Here is a 27,500-nt window from a genome sequence, read left to right as displayed (position 1 = left end):
CCGAACCCCAGTGACGCCTCGTTGAGCTACTGATACTGATACTGATACCACCTCCACACCCCACACCCCACCCACACCCTCCCCTTCTTTCTGCTATCTCCCTGTCCGTTTATGTATCTCTCCCTATCTTCACTCCTCTCTATCTCTCTGTCTCTGTCTCTGTCTCCCCTTCTCTCTCCCTCCCCCCACTCTCCCACTTTCTTTCTCTCCCTCCTCCCATCCCTCCCTCTCTCTGTGTCCTTCCCTTCTCTCTCTCTCTCTCTCTCTCTCTCTACCCCGCCGTTCCCCACACCCCCACCTCTTTATCTCTCTCCCTCTTCCTTACCCCCTTTTCTCTCTTTCTCTTTCACACCCCCCCCCCCCTCCACCTATTATTCTTCTCTCGCTCCCTACCGACTCAACATCTCCCTCCGACATGTGGCAATTATGTTCGACGGGGTTTGCACGAAGAACCTTAGAAAAAACAACAAAAACAACAAATAACAACAAACAAACAAACTTTATTTTTAAGCACCCCCACCCCCTCTCTCTATCTCTCTGTCTGTCTGTCTTTCTCTGTCTCTCTGTATGTCTGTCTGTCTGTTCCTTTCAATCTCTCTGTCTCTGTCTGACGGCCTCTCTATGTGTCTCCCTCTCTCATATGTTTACGCTGTTAGCACTGATACAGAAACAGTTCTGTCTGAATAGTAAATTTTATGTTGCATTCATTGATTTCGAAAAGGCTTTTGATTCTGTAGATAGACAATTACTGTAGCATATACTCTGGAAGAATGGTGTCAAAGGTAAACTTTATAAATGCATTCTTAGCATATATGTCAGTGTCAAAGCAAGAATTAGATGTAGGGCTAAATTGACTGATTGCATTAACTGTACCCGAGGCGTGAAGCAAGGAGATGCCTGTAGTCCTGTGTTGTTTTCTTTGTTTATTAACGAGTTAGCATTAGAAATTATTAGAGAGGGAAAGCATGGTGCAATATTCACACATGCCTATTTAGAGTTGTTTTTATTGTTATTGGCTGATGATGTTGCCTTATTGTTTGAAACCGTTATCGGCTTACAAACGCAGTTGAATAGTTTGTCTCGTGCAGCCTCTGCACTACATTTAAAAGTGAACATAGATAAAAGTAATATCATTGTTTTCCGAAAGGGGGTGGGGGTGGGGGGTACTTAGCTGCCAGAAAAAGATGGATTTATAATGGATCATCTATGCCTGTAGTCAATGCATACAAATATTTAGGAATTTATTTTACTACAAGACTGAGTTTTGTGGCAGCATGTGGTGACTTAGTAGAGCCAAAAACGCATTGTTGTGTATTCTACAGAAATTATACAAGCTGAAAAATAATTCCCTGAATACGCTTGCAAAGTTATTTGATTCACAAGTTCAACCCATGTTACAATATGGCGCTGAGATATGGGGCTTAGATAATGCAGCATTTCTTTGTGAAAAAGTACATTTATTTGCGCTCAAGAGATTTTTAGGAGTAGAAATGCAAACACCTAACGATTTTGTATATGGAGAAACAAACAGATACCCTATTTATATGATTCATGTAAAAGATGTATTAGTTACTGGTTTAAGTTAACGAGAATGCACGAGTCTAGATTACGACGCAAATCATATCGAACCTTGCTCGATCTGGATGCACCTGACAAAAGAAACTGGGTTTCGAATATCCGCTGTAAATTGTATATCTTTAGATTTGGTTGCGTTTGGTTAAACCAAGGCGTAGAGAGTATTGACGAATTTCTTAGAGTGTTTAAAGAAAGGGTAGTTGCATGCAGATGGCAGGAATGGGATTTTCTTGTTAGTAATAGCGAGAGATTTAATGTTTACAGAATATTCTGCACCGTACCGGATGTCAAAACGTATTTACTTTTAAGCATAGATCGACACTTAAAGTATTCAATGGCAAGATTCAGGCTTGGTATTTCTGAAATTGCAGTACATTATTACCGATATAGGATACATAATGCAACTGATCGGAGGTGCAAACTTTGCAACAAGGAGGAAGAAAATGAAGTACATTTCGTCCTAACTTGTCCTGTCCTGCATGACTTAAGAACAAGGTATATATCATTCCAAATTCTGTAAATTTCCCAGTCAGCATAGATCTGCATTACTCATGGCTTCTCGGCATGAACAGACCATTCGTAATTTGTCAATTTATTTGTTTAAAGCATTCAGACTGCGATCAACTCTGATGTCTTAGAATACTGAAGTTTGTTCTTGATGATATGACCGCTTATTTCTGGTTGTTTTCCTTACATGCTCATGTGTATGTACCCCTTCATGAGGGGCAATGGCCTATACATGAATAAAGTATCCGTATCCGTATCCCTTTCTCTGTCTCTCTATCTGTCTCTCACTGTATGTCTCTCTGTCTGTTCCTTTCCATCTCTGTCGCTGACGCCGCCGCCCCCCCCCCCCCCCTCACCCCAGTCCAACGCTTTAACCACTTGGCTATTGCGCCCGTCTAGTCTGGGGTTCGAATCTTACTCTCGCCCATTTTTCCCCCCCTATGTCTGACTGGAAAATCAGACTGAGCGGTCTTGTCAGTCATTCGGATGAGACGATAAGCCGAGGGTCCCGTGTGCAGCACGCGTTTAGCGCACTGAGGAGAAAGAACCCATGGCAACGAGAGTGTTGTCCTCTGGCACAAATTCTGTAGAACTCCATTCTGCAGGGAAAAAACAACAACAACAAAAAAAAACACAAACAAACAAGCAACTCCATTCTGACAGGTACACGAATAATTATATGCATGCATTCAAGACTCAACTAAGCGCATTGGGTTATGTTACTGATCAGGCATCTGCCTACAAGATGAGGTGTAGCGTATATGGATTTATCAGAACGCTGTGACAACTCCTTGAGAAACTTAAAACTCAAAGGGGGTGAGTCTTGGTACGCTAAACTAAGCATGTGACAGGATTTTCATAATCGCTAAGTGGACTTGGTCTTCGTCCGCCTGGGGATATGTCCGTCGGAGACGAAGGCGCCCAGGCGGAGCAGCTCCAGGTTCTGCATCTGGAACTCCTCCCTTAGCGTGTCCTCCGTCAGCTTCAGCAGCAGGACGCCGTCGATGCGGGCACTGCAGAACTTCTTCCGGTACTTCCGGAGCCCCAGCCGCTCCAGCCGCTCCGCTATGTCGTGCACGGACATCGCGCTCAGGGTCTCCTTCCACGGTCGGGAAGGGAGAGGAGGAGGAGCAGGAGGAGGGGTAGGGGGTGTGGATACTTGTGGGTCGTCGCCCCTCCGGCAGTCTCTTGTTGCTGTTCCAGCGGCGCGCGGCGGGTGATTCTCTCGTGCAGTGACACGTGAAGGTGTCGTCGTCTTGTCTTGGACGCCGGGACGCGAATAGTCGGAATTGTCGCTGTCTGTCGATGTCGAGAGCGGCGGCGGCGGGCGCGTGGCTCGTGGACATGCAGGTGATGATGCCAGCTTCCAGAGGGCGTGACGCGTTTCGTCCGAATTTGTGCTGCCCAGTCCGCTGTCGTCCGGAAGCGAGTTTCTAGGCGGTAATGGAGGCGGGGATGGGCTTCCTCCCGCGGGAGGACGGCGGAAGCGCGGACTGTGGGTACAGGAGTCGGGAAGGAGTCCGGGGTTTGAGGGGACAGCAGCGGAAACCGTGTCGTTGCAGACCGGTGGTCTTGAACGACCTCTCCTCGGCCAGGTTCTGGGAACCTGGCAGTCCTCCTCCTCCTCCTCCTCCTCCTCCTCCTCCTCCGCCTCCTCCTCCGCCTCCTTGCGGCGTGCTGGTGCCTCTCTTCGGCCCGCGCCGTGAGCCGGGCTTTTCGGGTGTCTGGGGGAGGAGGTGCAGGGGGCGTTCATGTGGAGGCGGGGGAAAGAGCCCGTCTGCGACTGGTGCAGGACTGAGATGAAGGTCCGGTCGTCAATGTAGGGTTCCACCTGCGTCACTGGTGTTGGACCGCGGCTGACGATGGCCAGGTCTGGTGGTGAGGGGTAGGAGGGGAGATGAGAACAGGGTCAGTTTTTCACATCGTTTTGGGTTGATGTTATCGTCATTAGGAGGTTCGTTTCGCGTCATTGTGTGTTAGTTTTCCGTCGTTGAAGGTTCGTTTCACGTCAGCGTGGGTAAGTTTTACGTCACTGAAGGTTCGTTTCACGTCAGCGTGGGTAAGTTTTACGTCACTGAAGGTTCGTTTCAGGTCAGCGTTGGTAAGTTTTACGTAACTGAAGGTTCGTTACACGTCATTTCGGGTTAATGTTACATAACTGGAGATCCGTTACAGTTCGTTGTAGGTCGGTGTCACAACATCGTTGTAGGTTAAGGTCACATCATTAATTTTGATGCTACCACATTAGTGTATACCAGTGTCACAATTTCATGCTTTAAAAAAAAAAACACAAGAAAACTATTCACATCAGGAAATGCCTCTGGTGGCGCGTCAGCGAATACAATTTACCGCAGAAATAAATGTCGTAGGGAGTATGACTGCAGTACTATCACCAGAAACTGCAGTGCAAGTATCATGGACGGGAGACCATTTGCAGGGACATAGGTTTTAACAACACAACCGACTGACCTGTGGGAATCTGGTGAACAGTTCTGAACGGTGCACCTGTGAGTTGAGGGGCTGGGGGCGGGGTGGGGGGAGGGGTGGGTGTGTGTGTGTGTGTGGGGGGGGGGAGACAAACTATTATCTGCATCAGTACTGTTTTTATTATTGATAAATGGAGTATGTATGAAAGTCAGTCTTGTTCGACAATGACCATCAGAACAGCAGAGGAGGCAAATGCTGTCCCAACTATCTGGGCTAGGATTTGATTATAGTGCAGAGTGTCTTGCCCAACACAATACAATGCAATACAATACGATGCCATGCAAGACAATAAAATCACAATGCAATCATAATACAATGCAATACAATTAACAATGCAATGCAAATCAATGCAATGTAATTACAATGTAATGCAGTTACAGTGCAATGCAATATAATGCGATACAATTACAATGCAGTGCAATACAATACAATACAATGCAATTGCAATTGCAATACAATACAATACAATAAGTTACAATACAAAACGATAACAATACAATGCAATTGCAATACAATACAATACAATTACGACACAAAACGATTACAATATAATGCAATACAACACAATGCAGTCACAACACAACACAACACAACACATTGTGAAAGCAGCAGTCACCAGGACTGACCTTGGAAGAACGGGTCTCCGTTGGAGCGGATGGTTTCGGCAAAGCTGGAGAACCTTTTCACGAACTCTTTGAGCTTGGCGGAGGGATTCCAGGCCCCGCGGATGCCGGTGACGGGAGCAAACCCTACGCGCAGCAGGTTTTTCGGAAGAACTGTTAACTTGTTTTCTATGCCGCCATCTGCACATTGCAGAAAGCATCGTGTGGCGGCCGTTATACTGACCTGACGTAAGAAAAGAAGCATGGGTATTATTTCTGACATTAGCATCACAGTGCTCTATGGACAGACACCAGTAGAACTCACTCACAGTGCTCTATGGACAGACACCAGTAGAACTCACTCACAGTGCTCTATGGACAGACACCAGTAGAGCTCACTCACAGTGCTCTATGGACAGACACCAGTAGAACTCACAGTGCTCTATGGACAGACACCAGTAGAACTCACTCACAGTGCTCTATTGACAGACACCAGTAGAAGAACTCACAGTGCTCTATGGACAGACACCAGTAGAACTCACTCACAGTGCTCTATGGACAGACACCAGTAGAACTCAGTGCTCTATGGACAGACACCAGTAGAACTCACTCACAGCGCTCTATTGACAGACACCAGTAGAACTCACATACAGTGCTCTATGGACAGACACTAGTAGAACTCACAGTGCTGTATGGACAGACACCAGTAGAGCTCACTCACAGTGCTCTATGGACAGACACTAGTAGAACTCACAGTGCTCTATGGACAGACACCAGTAGAACTCACAGTGCTCTATGGACAGACACCAGTAGAACTCACTCACAGTGCTCTATGGACAGACACCAGTAGAACTCAGTGCTCTATGGACAGACACCAGTAGAACTCACTCACAGTGCTCTATGGACAGACACCAGTAGAGCTCACTCACAGTGCTCTGGACAGACACCAGTAGAACTCACTCACAGTGCTCTATTGACAGACACCAGTAGAGCTCACTCACAGTGCTCTATGGACAGGCACCAGTAGAAAAACTCACAGTGCTCTATTGACAGACACCAGTAGAACTCACAGTGCTCTATGGACAGACACCAGTAGAGCTCACTCACAGTGCTCTATGGACAGGCACCAGTAGAAAAACTCACAGTGCTCTATGGACAGACACCAGTAGAACTCACTCACAGTGCTCTATTGACAGACACCAGTAGAAAAACTCACAGTGCTCTATTGACAGACACCAGTAGAACTCACTCACAGTGCTCTATTGACAGACACCAGTAGAACTCACAGTGCTCTATTGACAGACACCAGTAGAACTCACAGTGCTCTATGGACAGGCACCAGTAGAAAAACTCACAGTGCTCTATGGACAGACACCAGTAGAGCTCACTCACAGTGCTCTATTGACAGACACCAGTAGAACTCACAGTGCTCTATTGACAGACACCAGTAGAACTCACAGTGCTCTATGGACAGACACCAGTAGAACTCACTCACAGTGCTCTATGGACAGACACCAGTAGAACTCACTCACAGTGCTCTATGGACAGACACCAGTAGAGCTCACTCACAGTGCTCTATTGACAGACACCAGTAGAACTCACAGTGCTCTATTGACAGACACCAGTAGAACTCACAGTGCTCTATGGACAGACACCAGTAGAACTCACTCACAGTGCTCTATGGACAGACACCAGTAGAACTCACTCACAGTGCTCTATTGACAGACACCAGTAGAACTCACAGTGCTCTATGGACAGACACCAGTAGAACTCACTCACAGTGCTCTATGGACAGACACCAGTAGAACTCAGTACTCTATGGACAGACACCAGTAGAGCTCACTCACAGTGCTCTATGGACAGACACTAGTAGAACTCACAGTGCTCTATGGACAGACACCAGTAGAACTCAGTGCTCTATGGACAGACACCAGTAGAACTCACTCACAGTGCTCTATGGACAGACACCTGTAGAGCTCACTCACAGTGCTCTATGGACAGACACCAGTAGAACTCACAGTGCTCTATGGACAGACACCAGTAGAACTCACTCACAGTGCTCTATGGACAGACACCAGTAGAACTCACTCACAGTGCTCTATTGACAGACACCAGTAGAGCTCACTCACAGTGCTCTATGGACAGACACCAGTAGAACTCACTCACAGTGCTCTATGGACAGACACCAGTAGAACTCACAGTGCTCTATGGACAGACACCAGTAGAACTCACTCACAGTGCTCTATGGACAGACACCAGTAGAACTCACTCACAGTGCTCTATGGACAGACACCTGTAGAACTCACTCACAGTGCTCTATGGACAGACACCAGTAGAACTCACTCACAGTGCTCTATTGACAGACACCAGTAGAACTCACAGTGCTCTATGGACAGACACCAGTAGAACTCACTCACAGTGCTCTATGGACAGACACCAGTAGAACTCACAGTGCTCTATGGACAGACACCAGTAGAACTCACTCACAGTGCTCTATGGACAGACACCAGTAGAACTCAGTACTCTATGGACAGACACCAGTAGAGCTCACTCACAGTGCTCTATGGACAGACACTAGTAGAACTCACAGTGCTCTATGGACAGACACCAGTAGAACTCACTCACAGTGCTCTATGGACAGGCACCAGTAGAACTCACTCACAGTGCTCTATGGACAGACACCAGTAGAACTCACTCACAGTGCTCTATGGACAGACACCAGTAGAACTCACTCACAGTGCTCTATTGACAGACACCAGTAGAACTCACAGTGCTCTATGGACAGACACCAGTAGAACTCACTCACAGTGCTCTATGGACAGACACCAGTAGAACTCAGTACTCTATGGACAGACACCAGTAGAGCTCACTCACAGTGCTCTATGGACAGACACTAGTAGAACTCACAGTGCTCTATGGACAGACACCAGTAGAACTCACTCACAGTGCTCTATTGACAGACACCAGTAGAACTCACAGTGCTCTATGGACAGACACCAGTAGAACTCACTCACAGTGCTCTATGGACAGACACCAGTAGAACTCAGTACTCTATGGACAGACACCAGTAGAGCTCACTCACAGTGCTCTATGGACAGACACCAGTAGAACTCACAGTGCTCTATGGACAGACACCAGTAGAACTCACTCACAGTGCTCTATGGACAGACACCAGTAGAACTCAGTACTCTATGGACAGACACCAGTAGAGCTCACTCACAGTGCTCTATGGACAGACACCAGTAGAACTCACAGTGCTCTATGGACAGACACCAGTAGAACTCACTCACAGTGCTCTATGGACAGGCACCAGTAGAACTCACTCACAGTGCTCTATGGACAGACACCAGTAGAACTCACTCACAGTGCTCTATGGACAGACACCAGTAGAACTCACTCACAGTGCTCTATTGACAGACACCAGTAGAACTCACAGTGCTCTATGGACAGACACCAGTAGAACTCACTCACAGTGCTCTATGGACAGACACCAGTAGAACTCACTCACAGTGCTCTATGGACAGACACCAGTAGAACTCACTCACAGTGCTCTATGGACAGACACCAGTAGAACTCACTCACAGTGCTCTATTGACAGACACCAGTAGAAGAACTCACAGTGCTCTATGGACAGACACCAGTAGAAGAACTCACAGTGCTCTATGGACAGACACCAGTAGAACTCACTCACAGTGCTCTATGGACAGGTACCAGTAGAAGAACTCACAGTGCTCTATGGACAGACACCAGTAGAACTCACAGTGCTCTATGGACAGACACCAGTAGAACTCACTCACAGTGCTCTATGGACAGGTACCAGTAGAAGAACTCACAGTGCTCTATTGACAGACACCAGTAGAACTCACAGTGCTCTATGGACAGACACCAGTAGAACTCACTCACAGTGCTCTATTGACAGACACCAGTAGAACTCACAGTGCTCTATGGACAGACACCAGTAGAACTCACTCACAGTGCTCTATGGACAGACACCAGTAGAACTCAGTACTCTATGGACAGACACCAGTAGAGCTCACTCACAGTGCTCTATGGACAGACACTAGTAGAACTCACAGTGCTCTATGGACAGACACCAGTAGAACTCAGTGCTCTATGGACAGACACCAGTAGAACTCACTCACAGTGCTCTATGGACAGACACCTGTAGAGCTCACTCACAGTGCTCTATGGACAGACACCAGTAGAACTCACAGTGCTCTATGGACAGACACCAGTAGAGCTCACTCACAGTGCTCTATGGACAGGCACCAGTAGAAGAACTCACAGTGCTCTATTGACAGACACCAGTAGAACTCACAGTGCTCTATGGACAGACACCAGTAGAACTCACTCACAGTGCTCTATGGACAGACACCAGTAGAACTCACTCACAGTGCTCTATGGACAGACACCAGTAGAACTCAGTGCTCTATGGACAGACACCAGTAGAACTCAGTGCTCTATGGACAGACACCAGTAGAACTCAGTGCTCTATGGACAGACACCAGTAGAACTCAGTGCTCTATGGACAGACACCAGTAGAACTCAGTGCTCTATGGACAGACACCAGTAGAACTCACTCACAGTGCTCTATGGACAGACACCGGTAAAACTCACAGTGCTGTATGGACAGACACCAGTAGAACTCAGTGCTCTATGGACAGACACCAGTAGAACTCACTCACAGTGCTCTATGGACAGACACCGGTAGAACTCACAGTGCTCTATGGACAGACACTAGTAGAACTCACAGTGCTCTATGGACAGACACCAGTAGAACTCACAGTGCTCTATGGACAGACACCAGTAGAACTCACAGTGCTCTATGGACAGACACTAGTAGAACTCACAGTGCTCTATGGACAGACACCAGTAGAACTCACAGTGCTCTATGGACAGACACTAGTAGAACTCACAGTGCTCTATGGACAGACACCAGTAGAACTCACAGTGCTCTATGGACAGACACCAGTAGAACTCACAGTGCTCTATGGACAGACACTAGTAGAACTCACAGTGCTCTATGGACAGACACCAGTAGAACTCACAGTGCTCTATGGACAGACACCAGTAGAACTCACAGTGCTCTATGGACAGACACCAGTAGAGCTCACTCACAGTGCTCTATGGACAGACACCAGTAGAACTCACAGTGCTCTATGGACAGACACCAGTAGAACTCACAGTGCTCTATGGACAGACACCAGTAGAACTCACAGTGCTCTATGGACAGACACCAGTAGAGCTCACTCACAGTGCTCTATGGACAGACACTAGTAGAACTCACAGTGCTCTATGGACAGACACCAGTAGAACTCAGTGCTCTATGGACAGACACCAGTAGAACTCACTCACAGTGCTCTATTGACAGACACCAGTAGAACTCACTCACAGTGCTCTATGGACAGACACCGGTAGAACTCACTCACAGTGCTCTATGGACAGACACCGGTAGAACTCACTCACAGTGCTCTATGGACAGACACCAGTAGAACTCACTCACAGTGCTCTATGGACAGACACCAGTAGAACTCACTCACAGTGCTCTATGGACAGACACCGGTAGAACTCACTCACAGTGCTCTATGGACAGACACCAGTAGAACTCACTCACAGTGCTCTATGGACAGACACCAGTAGAACTCACTCACAGTGCTCTATGGACAGACACCAGTAGAACTCAGTGCTCTATGGACAGACACCAGTAGAACTCACTCACAGTGCTCTATGGACAGACACCAGTAGAACTCACTCACAGTGCTCTATGGACAGACACCAGTAGAACTCAGTGCTCTATGGACAGACACCAGTAGAGCTCACTCACAGTGCTCTATGGACAGACACCAGTAGAACTCACAGTGCTCTATGGACAGACACCAGTAGAACTCACTCACAGTGCTCTATTGACAGACACCAGTAGAACTCAGTACTCTATGGACAGACACCAGTAGAGCTCACTCACAGTGCTCTATGGACAGACACTAGTAGAACTCACAGTGCTCTATGGACAGACACCAGTAGAACTCACAGTGCTCTATGGACAGACACCAGTAGAACTCACAGTGCTCTATGGACAGACACCAGTAGAGCTCACTCACAGTGCTCTATGGACAGACACCAGTAGAACTCACAGTGCTCTATGGACAGACACCAGTAGAACTCACTCACAGTGCTCTATATACAGACACCAGTAGAACTCACAGTGCTCTATATACAGACACCAGTAGAACTCACAGTGCTCTATGGACAGACACCAGTAGAACTCACTCACATTACTCTATGGACAGACACCGGTAAAACTCACAGTGCTGTATGGACAGATACCAATAAAACTCACAGTGCTCTATGGACAGACACCAGTAGAACTCACTCACAGTGCTCTATATACAGACACCAGTAGAACTCACAGTGCTCTATGGACAGACACCAGTAGAACTCACAGTGCTCTATATACAGACACCAGTACAACTCCCAGTGCTCTATGGACAGACACAAGTAGAACTTACAGAGCTCTATAGACAGACACGAGTACAACTCACAGTGCTCTATGGACAGACACCAGTACAACTCACCTTACTCTATGGACAGACACCGGTAAAACTCACAGTGCTCTATGGACAGACACCAGTAGAACTCACAGTGCTCTATGGACAGACACCAGTACAACTCACAGGGCTCTATGGACAGACACCAGTACAACTCACAGTGCTCTATGGACAGACACCAGTACAACTCATAGGGCTCTATGAACAGGCACCAGTAGAACTCACAGTATTCTATGGACAGACACCCGTAGAACTCACAGGGCTCTATGGACAGGCACCAGTAGAACTCACAGTATTCTATGGACAGACACCAGTAGAACTCACAGGGCTCTATAGACAGACACCAGTAGAACTCACAGTGCTCTATGGACAGGCACCAGTAGAACTCACAGGGCTCTATGGACAGACACCAGTAAAACGCACAGTGCTCTATGGACAGGCACCAGTAGAACTCACAGTATTCTATGGACAGACACCAGTAGAACGCACAGTGCTCTATGGACAGACACCAGTAGAACTCACAGTATTCTATCGACAGACACCAGTAGAACTCACAGGGCTCTATGGACAGGCACCAGTAGAACTCACAGGGCTCTATGGACAGACACCAGTAGAACTGACAGGGCTCTATGGACAGGCACCAGTAGAACTCACAGGGCTCTATGCAGACACCTGTAGAACTCACAGTACTCTATGGACAGGCACCAGTAGAACTCACAGGGCTCTATGGACAGACACCAGTAAAACGCACAGTGCTCTATGGACAGACACCAGTACAACTCACAGTATTCTATGGACAGACACCAGTAGAACTCACAGGGCTCTATGGACAGACACCAGAAGAAAGGCTCACTCACAAGGCTTTATGGACAAACACCAGTAGAAAGGCTCCTCGTAGACCGCTGTCAGCAGCAGGGGCTCAAAGGAGGCGTGGCCTGTGATCGTCCTGTCCATCACAAAAAACAGCTCGTGAGGTCGGGCGAAGCGCAGTCTGACCGGCAGGCAGTGCTTGGACACCAGCTCGGACAGGGTCAGTTCCTCTGCCGTCCCTGGTGGCACAGGCGTATTGTGTGCATCACGAGGGGAATCCTCATCATGTTCATCCTCATCATCATCACTAGGCGATAGCGAAAACAAATAAAACTGCACGCAGGAAAAAAATGCAAAAAAAAGAAAAAAAAGAAAAAGAAATGTGTGGCGCTCCCTGGGGAGAGCAGCCCGAATTTCACACAGAGAAATCTGTTGTGATCAAAAGAAATACAAATACAAATCATCCTCATCCTCATCATTATCATCATCATCATCAAAGTATTTATTTTGCACGTCTTTGTACTTCTTTAGAACGATTTTTGACTCGCTTGTGTAAACAAAGTGAGTCTATGTTTTAACCCGGTGTTCGGTTGTCTGTGTGTGTGTGTGTGTGTCTGTGTGTCCGTGGTAAACTTTAACATTGACATTTTCTCTGCAAATACTTTGTCAGTTGACACCAAATTAGGCATAAAAATAGGAAAAATTCAGTTCTTTCCAGTCATCTTGTTTAAAACAATATTGCACCTCTGGGATGGGCACAAAAAAATAAAAAATGAAGCCTAATTATATGCAAACTGCATTTACTGTTATATTTATATTTTTTGTATTCTCTAAACTTGGCACTTTGATCTGATAATCTGACCCAACAACAACAGCAGTCATTATTATCAATTTTTGTTCAAACGGGAACTTCTTTTGAGAAGAATCTTTGCAAAACTACCTTGTGTGAGGTGTTCATTCCTTTTCCTCCCCTTCTTGTTCTTCCTTACCCCCTTGTGGAAAACGCTGCATCGAAGATAGAACCCACCCCAAACAACTACAACACTAGCCTCTCTCTTCATAGCATACCATCGTCCTACCCTCTCTTCCTCTCTCTCTCTCTTAATAGCATACCATCGTTCTACCCTCTCTTCCCTCTCTCTCTTCATAGCATACCATCGTCCTACTCTCTCTCCCTCTCTCTCTTCATAGCATACCATCGTCCTACCCTCTCTTGCCCTCTCTCTTCATAGCATATCATCGACCTAGCCTCTCTTGCTTTCTCTCTTAATAGCATACCATCGTTCTACCCTTTCTTCCTCTCTCTCTCTTCATAGCATACCATCGTCCTACTCTCTCTCCCTCTCTCTCTTCATAGCATATCATCGACCTAGCCTCTCTTGCTTTCTCTCTTAATAGCATACCATCGTTCTACCCTTTCTTCCTCTCTCTCTCTTCATAGCATACCATCGTCCTACTCTCTCTCCCTCTCTCTCTTCATACCATACCATCGTCCTACCCTCTCTTTCTCACTCTCTTCATAGCATACCATCGACCTAGCCTCTCTTCCTCTCTCTCTCTCTTCATAGCATACCATCGTCCTAGCCACTCTCTTCATAGCATACCATCGTCCTAGCCTCTCTTCCTCTCTCTCTCTTCATAGCATACCATCGTCCTAGCCTCTCTTCCTCTCTCTCTCTCTCTTCACAGCATACCATCGTCCTACCCTCTCTTCCTCTCTCTCTCTCTTCATAGCATACCATCGTCCTACCCTCTCTTCCTCTCTCTCTCTCTTCATAGCATACCATCGTCCTACCCTTTCTTCCTCTCTCTCTCTTCATAGCATACCATCGTCCTACCCTCTCTTGCCCTCTCTCTTCATAGCATACCATCGCCCTAGCCTCTCTTGCTCTCTCTCTTAATAGCATACCATTGTCCTACCCTCTCTTCCTCTCTCTTCATTGCATACCATCGTCCTACCCTCTCTTTTCATAGCATACCATCGTCCTACCCTCTCTTCCTATCTCTCTCTTCATAGCATACCATCGTCCTACCCTCTCTTCCTCTTCCTCTCTCTCTCTTCATAGCATACCATCGTCCTAGCCACTCTCTTCATAGCATACCATCGTCCTAGCCACTCTCTTCATAGCATACCATCGTTCTACCCTTTCTTCCTCTCTCTCTCTTCATAGCATACCATCGTCCTACCCTCTCTTGCCCTCTCTCTTCATAGCATATCATCGACCTAGCCTCTCTTGCTTTCTCTCTTAATAGCATACCATCGTTCTACCCTTTCTTCCTCTCTCTCTCTTCATAGCATACCATCGTCCTACTCTCTCTCCCTCTCTCTCTTCATAGCATATCATCGACCTAGCCTCTCTTGCTTTCTCTCTTAATAGCATACCATCGTTCTACCCTTTCTTCCTCTCTCTCTCTTCATAGCATACCATCGTCCTACTCTCTCTCCCTCTCTCTCTTCATAGCATACCATCGCCCTACCCTCTCTTCCTCTCTCTCTCTTCATAGCATACCATCGTCCTAGCCTCTCTTCCTCTCTCTCTCTCTTCATAGCATACCATCGTCCTAGCCACTCTCTTCATAGCATACCATCGTCCTAGCCTCTCTTCCTCTCTCTCTCTTCATAGCATACCATCGTCCTAGCCTCTCTTCCTCTCTCTCTCTCTCTTCACAGCATACCATCGTCCTACCCTCTCTTCCTCTCTCTCTCTCTTCACAGCATACCATCGTCCTACCCTCTCTTCCTCTCTCTCTCTCTTCATAGCATACCATCGTCCTACCCTTTCTTCCTCTCTCTCTCTTCATAGCATACCATCGTCCTACCCTCTCTTGCCCTCTCTCTTCATAGCATACCATCGCCCTAGCCTCTCTTGCTCTCTCTCTTAATAGCATACCATTGTCCTACCCTCTCTTCCTCTCTCTTCATTGCATACCATCGTCCTACCCTCTCTTTTCATAGCATACCATCGTCCTACCCTCTCTTCCTATCTCTCTCTTCATAGCATACCATCGTCCTACCCTCTCTTCCTCTTCCTCTCTCTCTCTTCATAGCATACCATCGTCCTAGCCACTCTCTTCATAGCATACCATCGTCCTAGCCACTCTCTTCATAGCATACCATCGTTCTACCCTTTCTTCCTCTCTCTCTCTTCATAGCATACCATCGTCCTACCCTCTCTTCCTCTCTCTCTCTCTTCATAGCATACCATCGTCCTAGCCACTCTCTTCATAGCATACCATCGTTCTACCCTCTCTTCCTCTCTCTCTCTTCATAGCATACCATCGTCCTACCCTCTCTTCCTCTCTCTCTCTCTTCATATGGCATACCATCGTCCTACCCTCTCTCCCTCTCTCTCTCTCTTCATAGCATACCATCGTCCTACCCTCTCTCCCTCTCTCTCCCTCTTCATAGCATACCATCGTCCTAGCCACTCTCTTCATAGCATACCATCGTCCTACCCTCTCTTCCTCTCTCTCTCTCTCTCTTCATATGGCATACCATCGTCCACGCGGAACGTCAGTGCTGACTGAAGGGGTAGGCTGAGCGAGCGACGATGGCAGTCAACGAACAGAACCCGGAACTGTCTGTCCTGCTTGTAGGCAAACAGGATCTGTGGACAGACATCGCACGGCCATGCGTCTTTTGTCTTCGTTCTTCGACTCTCCCTGTCTGTCTGTCCATGTCTCTGTCCCTCTCTCTCTTCTTCTTCTTCTTCTTCTTCTTCGTCGATGTTCTTTCCTTTCTCTTTCTGTCCGTGTCTCCTCTTCTTTTTTTTTTTTTTTTTACAGCAAATGCGTAATTATTAATCTCTCTCTCTCTCTCTCTCTCTCTCTCTCTCTCTCTGTGTGTGTGTGTCTCTGTCTCTCTCTCTCTGTGTCTCTGTCTCTCTCTCTGTGTCTCTCTCTCTCTCCCTCTCCTCGTTTTTCTTGTTCTTGCTCTCCTCCTCCTCCTCCACCTTCTCTTTTTTCTTTTTCTTTTCCTTCTTCTTCTTCTAGCATACACTTTTCTCCCTTTCTCTTTTTCTTCATGTCCCTCTCTTTCTGCACAGTAAACGCGTTATTACTCTTTTATCTGTTCTTTGTTTCCTCCCCCCCCCCTCTCTCTCTCTCCTCCTCCTCCTCCTCCTTTTCTTCTTCTTCTTCTTCGCCTTCTTCTTCTTCTTCTTCGCTTTCTTCTTCATTCACGTTCCTCCACGTTTCTCCTATTCTCTACACACACCCCTCCCGTCCCCGTCCCCTCCCCTCCAGAAAACGTGTTACTATTCCATTCCATGTTCTCAAGAACTCTCCATGCCCTACGCTCGCCTTTGACACTGACCATTATCAAATAAATTGCCTGTTATGCAAATGACTCGGTAGTTGTAAAGCGCTTAGAGCTTGGGTCTCCGGCGGAGGATAAGCGCTGTGTATTCATATCATCGTCGTCGTCGTCATCGTCATGTTCCAAAACAAACCGCAAAGAGCCCAATATAGCACACGACTGTCCACTCACCTTTTGGCTTTCGTACGGGAACAGGTGGGAGTGGGAGCGAGGAAAGTAGTAGCCGAGGCCTACGACCAGGAGGTGTGGCAGTGGCCCCGCGGCCCCTTCAAAGAGCTGTCTGGCGGTCAGGAGGTCCTCCTCCTCCTCCTCCCCCTCCTCCTTCTTCATCTCTTCCCGCCGCGTCAGAAACAGGTTGTGACGTCTCTCTCTGGACCGGTGCCGGCACACCTTGTTGTGGGGCTTCCCTTTCTTGCACGTCTGTTGTGTCGGATTGAGAGAGAGAGAGAGAGTGAGACAGAGGGGGAGAGAGAGAGGGGGGTGGGGGACACACACACACACACACACACACACACACACACACACACACACACACACACACACACAGAGGGGTTGGGGGAGAGAGAGAGAGAAGGAGAGACAGAGGGGGGAGAGAGGGGAGATAGGGAGAGAGACAGACAGACAGACGTGGTGGGGGGAGAGACAGACAGACATACAGAGGGGCGAAGAGAGAGGGGGTGGGGAGAGAGAGACAGACAGAAGAGGTGTGGGGGGGAGAGAGAGAGACAAAGGGGGAGAGAGAGAGAGACAAAGGGGGAGAGAGAGACAGACAAAGGGGGAGAGAGAGACAGACAGAGAAAGACAGAGGGGAGAGAGAGACAGACAGAGAGAGGGGCGAAGAGAGAGGGGGTGGGGAGAGAGAGAGACAGAAGAGGTGTGTGGGGGAGAGAGAGACAGACAGACAGAGAGAGACAGAGGGGGAGAGAGAGAAAATACAAAATGTGTTTTTCAGTGTCAGTAATTTATGTAAAATACAGCTTCGTTATATCTAAATTTTAATTTCATTGGCAATATGTCAAGTTCTATACAATCATAAACAGATAAAGAGGAAGGTTTCAGAATAACCAATTTTAGGGCATGCCTATGAAGACTTAGGGGTGGATTTAGGATTATTGTCACTCGCTAAATCCCAAACAGTGTAAGCACAGTTTATACAAGATTCAATGCAGGCGTGGAAAAATATTTTTCGAGTATGTAAATTTTCAAAACAATTTTTTTATTTTAGAAAGTTGATATACCTTTTTAGAAAGTTTCGCATAACATTGTTATGTGATCAGACCAAGTCAAGTATTACCCCCAAGAACCTTGTGATTATCGACTCCTTCAATGATTTTGCCATTTATGTAAAGAATGGAGGAATCAGATGCAAGAGTTTGACGCTTCCGTCTGGTTGCAGTCAACATGTACTTCGTTTTCTGTGGGTGCAAAATCATCTGAGTGAGATAATAATAATAATAATAATAATAATAATAATATTTATATAGCGCTGAATCTTGTGCAGGGACAAATCTAAGCGCTTTCACACCAGTCATTCATACGCATGCATAACTCTAAAACTGAAGAAACCGAAGACAAGGAAGAGGCAGGGGAGGAAGGCTATCTTGTGAAGAGGTGGGTTTTAAGGCCAGACTTGAAAGAGCCGAGTGCGGAGACCTGACAAAGCGAAAGAGGAAGTTCATTCCAAATGCAAGGTCCAGAGAGACAGGCAGACAGACAGACAGACACTCTATTGTCATTACTGGTAATGGTCTGTTAGGGGGGTGGGGGTCAAAGGGATACTTTGTTCAAAATTATAGGTATTGCAGAACATATTCTGCTCGTTTCAGCAGTATCAAAGTCTTACTTCTGGATACAACACACTCTCACAATCTTTTCACAGTACTTCAAACCCAAACATTCATATAAAAATAAAAATAAAATTGGAATAATGCCGTGAAACTCGACCATCCACTCATATAGCAACATACAGTTTATCAATGTGTATTTCATGGTTTGGACACACTGAACTAGATATTACTCATGATTATCTTCGTAATTTCGGGTATGGTTATGATTAATATATCTCTACCTTAACGAGAGAGAGAGAGAGAGAGAGAGAGAGAGAGAGAGAGAGAGAGAGCGAGCGCTGAACTGCGCAGATTTTACGTCTCATTAATAAAAATCAAGATTCCATTCAGAGCTGATCAGCACGTCTTTTTCTGTATTGATTATGTATTATCATTATAATTTTTTTTTCCATTGAAATCAAGGTAAACGCGATCAAACAAAGCAAAACAAATAAATCAATGACCAGATCAATGAATAATCAAATAATCTTTCTCCGTCGTCAGAGCACGATGACACAGGTGAGTGGGGGGTACGGGCACGTGCGTGCGCATGCACAAAGACACGTGCAAACATGCACGCATGTAAACACAAACACGCGCACACCATACCATTGGTGCTTGTACACACACACACACACACACACACACACACACACACACACACACACACACACACACAAAAGAAAAAAGAAAGAAAAAAAAGGCCATATCGGACCCCCAAAACAAAGCACTTACCATAGGCGTAGGTCCCGGTTTACCGCAACCAGAATTCCCGGCAGCAGCCATGTTGGTAATCCCCTTGGTCTGTTTCTTTTTGTATGAGGGTAATGAAGACTCTGCTAGTCCCTCTTTCTGCGAGTCTGCCAGCGAGACAGGGGTGAGATGACTTTCGTCACAACTCGACAAGTGGTTTTATCCTTCAGCGTAACTAGACAAACAAGCTTTCAGTGGAGTGTTGGCCTCGTGGTAAAGCGTCCGTCTGGGAAGCGAGAGAATCTGAGCGGACGGGTTTGAATCCCACTGTCGCCAGTTTCCATCGTCACTTCTATCTCTTAACTCACTCAGTACGGCCAGTCCTCTCTTCTCCTCTACACAGGCCCCTCGGATGTCCAGTGGGTGTCTCTATGACCCAACCTTTAGCTTCCGTCGTCAGAATTGTGGTATTCTTTGTCAACATTCACCTCTTCAGTGTAAGAGCCTTCCGCTTGTAATATTTTGATGATGGTAATTGGGGTGAAACGCTGTTAACGTCGTCTCTTTCGCCGTTCGTATGGAGAGAGTTAAACATATTTTCCTCGTTTGCGTTCAACGAACTGGTTGGTATAAAAAAACAAAACAATTCAAAACAAAGAAAAAAAAAAGAAGAAGAAACGATGGTTCAGTTAAATTAGGTCCAAATATGTGCACGAGTGATGAAGAACCCACAGGCTACACACAGCTGTCACTGTCACCGGAGTATGGCTGCCTACACGGCGGCGTAAAAACGGTCATACACGTAAGAAGCCCACTTGTGTACATACGAGTGGACGTGGCTGTTGCAGCCCACGAACGAAGAAGGAGAAGAAGTGGCCGAGGTCCGTCCCTCTCACTACACTGGTCATCCGCCTTCTGTGTGCAACCCTTCCGAGAACAGTTATCTCCCCTTTGAATCGAGCCTGTAACAACACGGACCTGGGGGCAAACAATGGGATCTGTGTTGCCGCGCCCGCCTCTCCCGTATTTTGCAAGTTTCTGTTTCCTGCTTCACCACCAAGTTTGTATACTCGATTTTGTGACACTTTGCTCGTGCCAAGGCCTTCTTCTTTTTGATCATGAAGTTGTTGGGGTTTTTTTTTTTCAGTTTATTTTTGTCATACGTACCCATGCAAAAAGAAAACAAGAAGGAGTAGTTATACGAATAAAAACCATCTATTGTTATAAGAAACTCTAAGGATAGCTGGACAATACAAGGTCTTCAGAGAAAAGCGTTTCGGCCCTTAACTCCTTCAGTACTTCAAAGTTCCCAAACGCTTGCGCTGAGTGCATTCTGCACACGGTTTATCGTGTCATCCGACTGGCTAAGCCATTCATCATGTATTGGAACAGCGCAGCTTCTCTGTGTGTCTACTATAATGCCGGTCTATCTCTCTCTCTCTCTCTGACTGTCTGTGTGTCTCTGTCTTGTGGCCCCTCCCTCCCCCCCCTTCCCCCCTCCGCCCCCCATCTCCTTCCCCTACCATGACAACCACAAAGTACTCGTGCACCTTAACGTCATAGCTGTAAACAGAAACAAGGACGGAATATGCTTTTCCACGGCGTACGCATACATCAGTATAGTCCCATGTGGTTTTGCCTTCATCCAAACTTTAGCGTGTAAAATGTTAACACAGAATAAAAAAGACTAAAAAAAAAAACAAAGTTGGAGGGGGGGGGGGGGGGGGGGGGTGGGAGGGGGGGGGGAGAAAAAGATCGAAGCATACCGTACAGGTTAAAAGTGATAGTTTGAGGAACCCATTTATAATATGGGTGTGTCTGAGAGAGAGAGAGAGAGAGAGAGAGAGAGAGACATGCGTGTACACACACACGCGCGCGCGCACACACACACACACACACACACGCACGCACGCACGAACGCACGCACACACACACACATATATATATGTGTGTGTATGTATGTATAATGTGTGTGACTCAAGCTCCATTTGTACAATGAATGAAACCATTGATTGTGTTATGATCTATAAGACCTCGATCAGAAAGACAAAAAAAAAAAAAAGGAGGAAGATTATATTTTTGTATTCGTTGGTCATCAGTACCTCAGTGCTTGCCTCGCAAAGTGAAATTGCTGTATAGTTAGTTGTAGTGCACCGTTCACGCGTGTAGCTTTTCTTCCTGTTCGTTGTTTCCTGTCATTCAATCATAGTAATGATAATACAAAGCTTTCGCACGGCGGGACGTCCGGGACAGATGCTGCTCAAAGCGCTTCGCACGACCCAGTTTAACTCACTCAGTACGGCCAGTCCTCTCTTCTCCTCTACACAGACCCCATCGGATGCCCAGTGGGTGTCTGAATGACTCAACCTTTAGCTTCCGTCTCGTCAGAACTGTGGTATTCTTTGTCAACATTCACCTCTTCAGTATAAGAGCGTTCCGCTTGCAATGTTTTGATGATGGTAATTGGGGTGAAACGGTGTTAACGTCGTCTCTTTCGCCGTTCGTATGGAGAGAGTTAAAAGCGCAAGTGATGTTAATCACATCAAACCCCAAAAACAAAACAAACATCCAGTGCGTTCATATATTATGCTCGCCTACAAAAAAAAAATGCAGTGGAATATTTCCAAATGTCATTAAACGATACAACATTGTCAAGCAAATGCCGCTTGGATCAGAAAGAAATGCGTTTCGCAAAGAAAACAATCCACGCACACTATCCACACACGTTCGCGCGCGTGCACACGCACGCACGCACACAAACACACACACACACACACACACACACACACCATCAACAACACCAACACCAACAACAACACCAACACCACCAACACCAACACCACCAATACCACCATCACCAACACCAACAACACCAACACGAGCATCAGCAACACCAACACCAACAACACCAACACCAACACGAGCATCAGCAACACCAACACCAACAACACCAACACCAACACGACCATCAGCAACACCAACACCAGCAACACCAACACGACCATCAGCAACACCAACACCAGCAACACCAACACCACCATCACCAACACCACCAACACCAACACCACCAACACCAACACGACCATCAGCAACACCAACACCACCATCACCAATACCACCAACACCATCACCAACACCAACACCAGCAACACCAACACCACCAAAACCACCATCCATTCACCCCCCAGCCCCTCCTATAGACACCAACACCACCAGCACCAACACCAACACCAAACCCCCCCAGCCCCCTCCGCTCACACACACACACACACACACACACGCTACTACCACCACCACGCACCAACCCCCCACGCCCCCCACCCCCACACCCCCTCCACCCCCCAAGCCAGACTTGGAAGAGAGAACAGCCACAGCAGCGGAACACCATGGAGGGCAAGTGGAGGGACAGTGCAGAACACAGCATTGCACTTCCCCGATGACGGGAGGGAGAAGTCTTCAAGATACGACGATGGTCATTTGTTTTCAGGTTTTGTGTGAGGACTGGGTGTCTGGCCCCTTGTTGACTGACTTGTCTTGCCTTTATCTGTCTGTCTGTACCTGTGACGGAGGCAACTACCTCGGGGGGGGTGAGGGGGGGGGGTGGGGGCAGAGGGGCATGATGGATTGGGGGGCCGGGGGGGGGGGGGGCGAGGGCGCGGGGGGGCCGGGGGGGGGGAGGGTTAGTTGGGGCAGGAGGGTCCGAATGTGCTTGGTGGTAATGCTTCCCGTTAGGAAAGGAAGTGTCGACAGGTCTCTGTGTCTCTCTGTCTCTGTCTGTCTCCCTCTCTCTCTTTCCTCTCTATCTCTTTCTCTCTGCCCCTGTCTGTCTGTCTCTCTCTCTCTCTCTCTTTTCCTCTCTCTTGACTGTGGGATTGATATATGACACCCCTTCAATTAGGGGCTTAAGCCTAAATCTGAATAAACCATTTCGTATTCTCTCTCTCGCTCGCTCGCTCGCTCGCTCTCGCTCTCCACCCCCTGAACTTAACACTATATTACGTTCGTGACCATTCGATGAACGTTTCAGTTCGGTCTTGATGCATTTATTTCTTTATTCAGTTCTGTGGTATTATATCTGTAATTTGACACGGTTTCGTTTGAGAAAAAACAACAACAACAAAACCCACACACGTACATCCCCTTGACATGAGAACTTTGCAGTTGACGGCAATAAAATGTCAAAGTGCATAGTTGTCTGTCTTTCTCTCTAATCCCCCAACCCCATCCCCTACCCTCCACACCTCCAACACTCCACCACTGGACCTTGAGTTGGTGGTCTGGGTGCTAGTCTTTCTGATGATACGACAAACCCGAAGTCCAAGCACGCGTAGATTGATGACCCACCGCAGCAACAAGAGTGTAATTCCTTGGTAAAAATTCTGTGGAAAAATCCACTTTGACAGTAAAACAATCACACTTGCAGAGAGGGGTAAAAAAAAAAAAAAAAAAGAAAAAAAAGAAGAAGAAGAAGAAATATGGGTGGCACTGCACTATGGCGATGCGAACTCCACGGGGAGAGCTGCCCGAATTTGAACGCAGAGAAATCTGCTGTGACAAAATGTAATGCAATGCAATACAGTACAATACAATACGATACGATACGATACGATACACTACACTACACTACAATACAATACAATACAATACAATGTATTACAATACAATACAGTACAATGGAATACAGTGTATTGTTTTCATTACAATACAATACAATGCATTACAATACGATACGATATGATTAAAGACAATACAATGCATTACAGTACAATACAGAGCAATGTTGTGACAAAATGTAATGCAATGCAGTACAGTACAACACAATAAGGTGCAATACAATACATTACAATACAATACAATACAATACAGTACGATACGATACGATACGATGCAGTACACTACACTACACTACACTACACTACAATACAGTGCATTACAATACAATACAGTACAATGGAATACAGTGTATTGTTTTCATTACAATACAATACAATGCATTACAATACAATGCATTACGATACAATCTAATACAATACAATACAATGCATTATAATACAATACAGTGCAATGGAATACATTGTATTGTTATACAATACGATACAGTGCATTACAATACGATACAATACAACACAATGCATTACAATACGATACGACACGATACAATACATTACAATACAATCCGATACGATACAATACAATGCATTACAATACGATACAATGCAATACAATGTAGTTCAGTGCAATGGAATACAGCGTATCGTTATACAATACAATACAATACAATACAGACGGCAGGGGGGGGGGGGATATGGAAGGTGGTGGCAGGAAGCGCAGGAAAGGAACACTAGAACTACGGGGATGATAAATGTGTGTGATGTACATGGTTCAGTCCCCGCAAGCATTTGACGCTTATGGAAACTGCAACAGTGTGTGTGTGTGTGGGGGGGGGGGTGTATGGGTGGGTGTATGTGTGTGTGAGAGAGAGAGAGAGAGAGAGAGAGTCTGTAAGTTGTACATGTTTTTTTTTAACCTGTTTTAAAACCTAAGTTGTCTTTTTTTTTTTCTTTGGCTGTCGGCTCACAGCACTGCATGATGCGATTGCCTCACGTTTCATCTTTCATCTTGCCGGGCTTTGTTACCACTCCTTCTTTTCAAACCCTCTGCTCCTGCTATATATATATATCTCTGTCTCTGCCTCTCTCTCTCTCTCTCTCTCTCTGTTTCTGTCTCTGTCTCTCTCTCTTATCTGGCTTGTCTCCCCTTCAGCTCTCTCGCTCTCTTTCCCCCTCTCTCTCTCATCTGTCTCTGTCTCCCGCTTTGCTCTCTCTCTTTCTCTCTCTCTCTCTCATCTGTTTCTGTCTCTCTCTCTCTCTCATCTGTCTCTGTCTCCCCTTTTGCTCTCTCTCTCTTTCTCTCTCTCTCTCTCTCATCTGTTTCTGTCTCTATTCTCTTTCATCTTTCTTTGTCTCCCGTTTTGCTCTCTCTCTCTCTCTCTCTCTCTCTCTCTCTCTCTCTCTCTCTCTCAGACTTTCTCTGCACGTACTTGTCTGTGTCTCTCTCTGTCTCTCTTTTCTCTCTCTCTCTCTCCCTCCAAACCTCTCTGTCTCTCTCTCTCTAAGTGCGGTTGTTGTTTTTTTTTCTCTCAGTCTGTTTCTGTCTCTGTCTCTGTCTCTGGCTGTCTCTGTCTCTCTGGCCCCGTTCTTTCTTCGCCTCACTGAACGATCAGCGGCATGTCTTTGATATCAACTTGGCTTGAGTTCGTGCAGCCGGCACTGATCTGGTTGTCCTCTCCCTCCCCCCACCCCTGCTGGTACCCCTCACCCTCACACACACACACACACACACATCTGCACACACACACACACACACATCTGCACACACACACACATATCTGCACACACATACACACATCTGCGCACACACACACATTCTGCACACACCACACACACACACACACACACACACACACACACAGCCCATGGTCGTCTCATATCACGTCCAGTTAAGAACGAACATCCTCTGTCTCTGTCTGTCTCGCCTCTCGCTCTTTTTTTTTCTCTCTCTGTCCCCCTTTCGCGCTCTCTCTCTCTCTCTGTCTCTCTCTCTCCCCTTTCGCTCTCTCTCCCTCTCTCTCTCTGTGTCTCTGTCTCTCTCTCCCCTTTCGCTCTCTCTGTGTCTCTGTCTCTCTCTCCCCTTTCGCTCTCTCTGTCTCTGTCTGTCTGTCTGTCTGTCTGTCTCTCTCTCTCTCTCTCTCTCTCTCTCTCTCTCTCTCTGTGGCCTACTTTCTGTCCGGCTGTTCGAGTCTACAGTTCTGTCTTCGTCTCTTGTCTTTCCCTCCCCCCCCCCCATCCCCTTCCACCTCCCCATTCATTCACACCTCCCGCCCACCCACCCCCCTCCCCTCCCCTCCCCTCCCCTCGCTCTCCGCCGCCTATCCCGCAATCACGACATGATCAGATTTTCATCCTGCACACACACACACACACACACACACACACACACACACACACACACATCTGCACACACACACACACACACACACACACACACACACACAGAGAGAGAAAGGAGCGGAGAGCAGTCACTTTGAAGAATGACAGGGCTGTCATGTTCTTGGTCGTTGGCTTTTTGTTTTGTTTTTTCCACTTACCAGGCCATCATCACAGCCTGACAGGCTGCACCAGTGACAGGCAGCTGCCATCCGTGTGCAGGGCTGAGCTGCATGAGCTTGTCTTAGCAGTGCTATGTTTGCGTAGCGTAAGGAACTGTGGTACACAAAGTCTGTGGAATTAGCGTGAAGTATGGTCCTAAGTCTGTGGCGTTAAGAAAGTTCATAAGTCTGTAGATTTAGCGTTAGGAATGGTCCTGAGTGTGTGGATTTAGCGTTAGGAATGGTCTGTAGTCTGTGGTTTTAGAGTTAGGAATGGTCCTGGGTCTGTGGATTTAACGTTAGGAATGGTCCTGAGTCTGTGGATTTAACGTTAGGAATGGTCTGTAGTCTGTAGATTTAGCGTTAGGAATGGTCCTGAGTCTGTGGATTTAACGTTAGGAATGGTCCTGTGTCTGTGGATTTAACGTTAGGAATGGTCCTGAGTCTGTGGATTTAACGTTAGGAATGGTCTTTAGTCTGTAGATTTAGCGTTAGGAATGGTCCTGAGTCTGTGGATTTAACGTTAGGAATGGTCCTGAGTCTGTGGATTTAACGTTAGGAATGGTCCTGCGTCTAAGGAATTAACGTTAGGACACACACACACTCTCTCTCTCTCTCTCTCTCTCTCTCCTTATCCATTTCTTTCTCGGTTTTTCTTGCTGATTTTCTTTCCTACTATCACATATCACCGTGTGTGGGTGTAGCGAACTTGGAGACACTGACCTTTCGTTTTTGATGCCGCAGAAATCACACTGGCTGCCGGCACCGTGGGATGTCTTGTGTCAGTGGTTTAGGATATCTGTCAACACGAGAGGCATTTCACGGTGAAGTGATACCTGATAATTCGGTCACGGATTTTGTGAAGCAGTCTTTGTGATGTTCGTGTGAACTAGTTACCTGATAATCACTGATGATACTGCCTTCTTCAGGAGTCTTTGGGTGTTCTTCTTCTTCTTCTTCTTCTTTTTTTGTGTGTGTGTGTGTGTGTTG

At 46.8% G+C, this 27,500-nt stretch overlaps 2 protein-coding genes across 2 annotated transcripts in view; one reads left to right on the top strand and one right to left on the bottom strand.

Moving 5' to 3' along the window:
• LOC143299582 (carbonic anhydrase-related protein 10-like) overlaps positions 1 to 27,500 on the top strand; it is a 250,871-nt gene that overhangs the window by 153,591 nt on the left and 69,780 nt on the right. The gene's annotated exons all lie outside the window — the stretch shown is intronic.
• Positions 2,539 to 20,633, bottom strand: LOC143299681 (uncharacterized). Its single transcript, XM_076613027.1, has 6 exons — positions 19,406 to 20,633; positions 17,016 to 17,264; positions 16,023 to 16,134; positions 12,574 to 12,765; positions 5,196 to 5,372; positions 2,539 to 3,954 (listed from the first exon to the last, which is right to left on the bottom strand). Exons 1-6 carry the CDS (start codon positions 19,454 to 19,456, stop codon positions 2,948 to 2,950), a joined length of 1,788 nt encoding a protein of 595 aa, XP_076469142.1. The 5' UTR covers positions 19,457 to 20,633; the 3' UTR covers positions 2,539 to 2,947.

This window comes from Babylonia areolata, chromosome 25, assembly GCF_041734735.1.
Source record: "Babylonia areolata isolate BAREFJ2019XMU chromosome 25, ASM4173473v1, whole genome shotgun sequence".
Lineage (NCBI taxonomy): Eukaryota > Metazoa > Mollusca > Gastropoda > Neogastropoda > Buccinidae > Babylonia > Babylonia areolata.
Note: the sequence above shows the minus strand (reverse complement) of the source record. Positions and strands in the feature narration are given on the sequence as shown.

Bases quoted from the DNA above. Each gene is read 5' to 3' on its own strand.
- LOC143299681 (XM_076613027.1), bottom strand. From the start codon at position 19,456: ATGGCTGCTGCCGGGAATTCTGGTTGCGGTAAACCGGGACCTACGCCT. The intron at 17,265-19,405 runs GTAAGTGCTTTG...CCGACACAACAG, and splicing joins AACCGGGACCTACGCCTATG to ACGTGCAAGAAAGGGAAGCC. The intron at 3,955-5,195 runs GTCAGTCCTGGT...CCTCACCACCAG, and splicing joins CGGAGACCCGTTCTTCCAAG to ACCTGGCCATCGTCAGCCGC.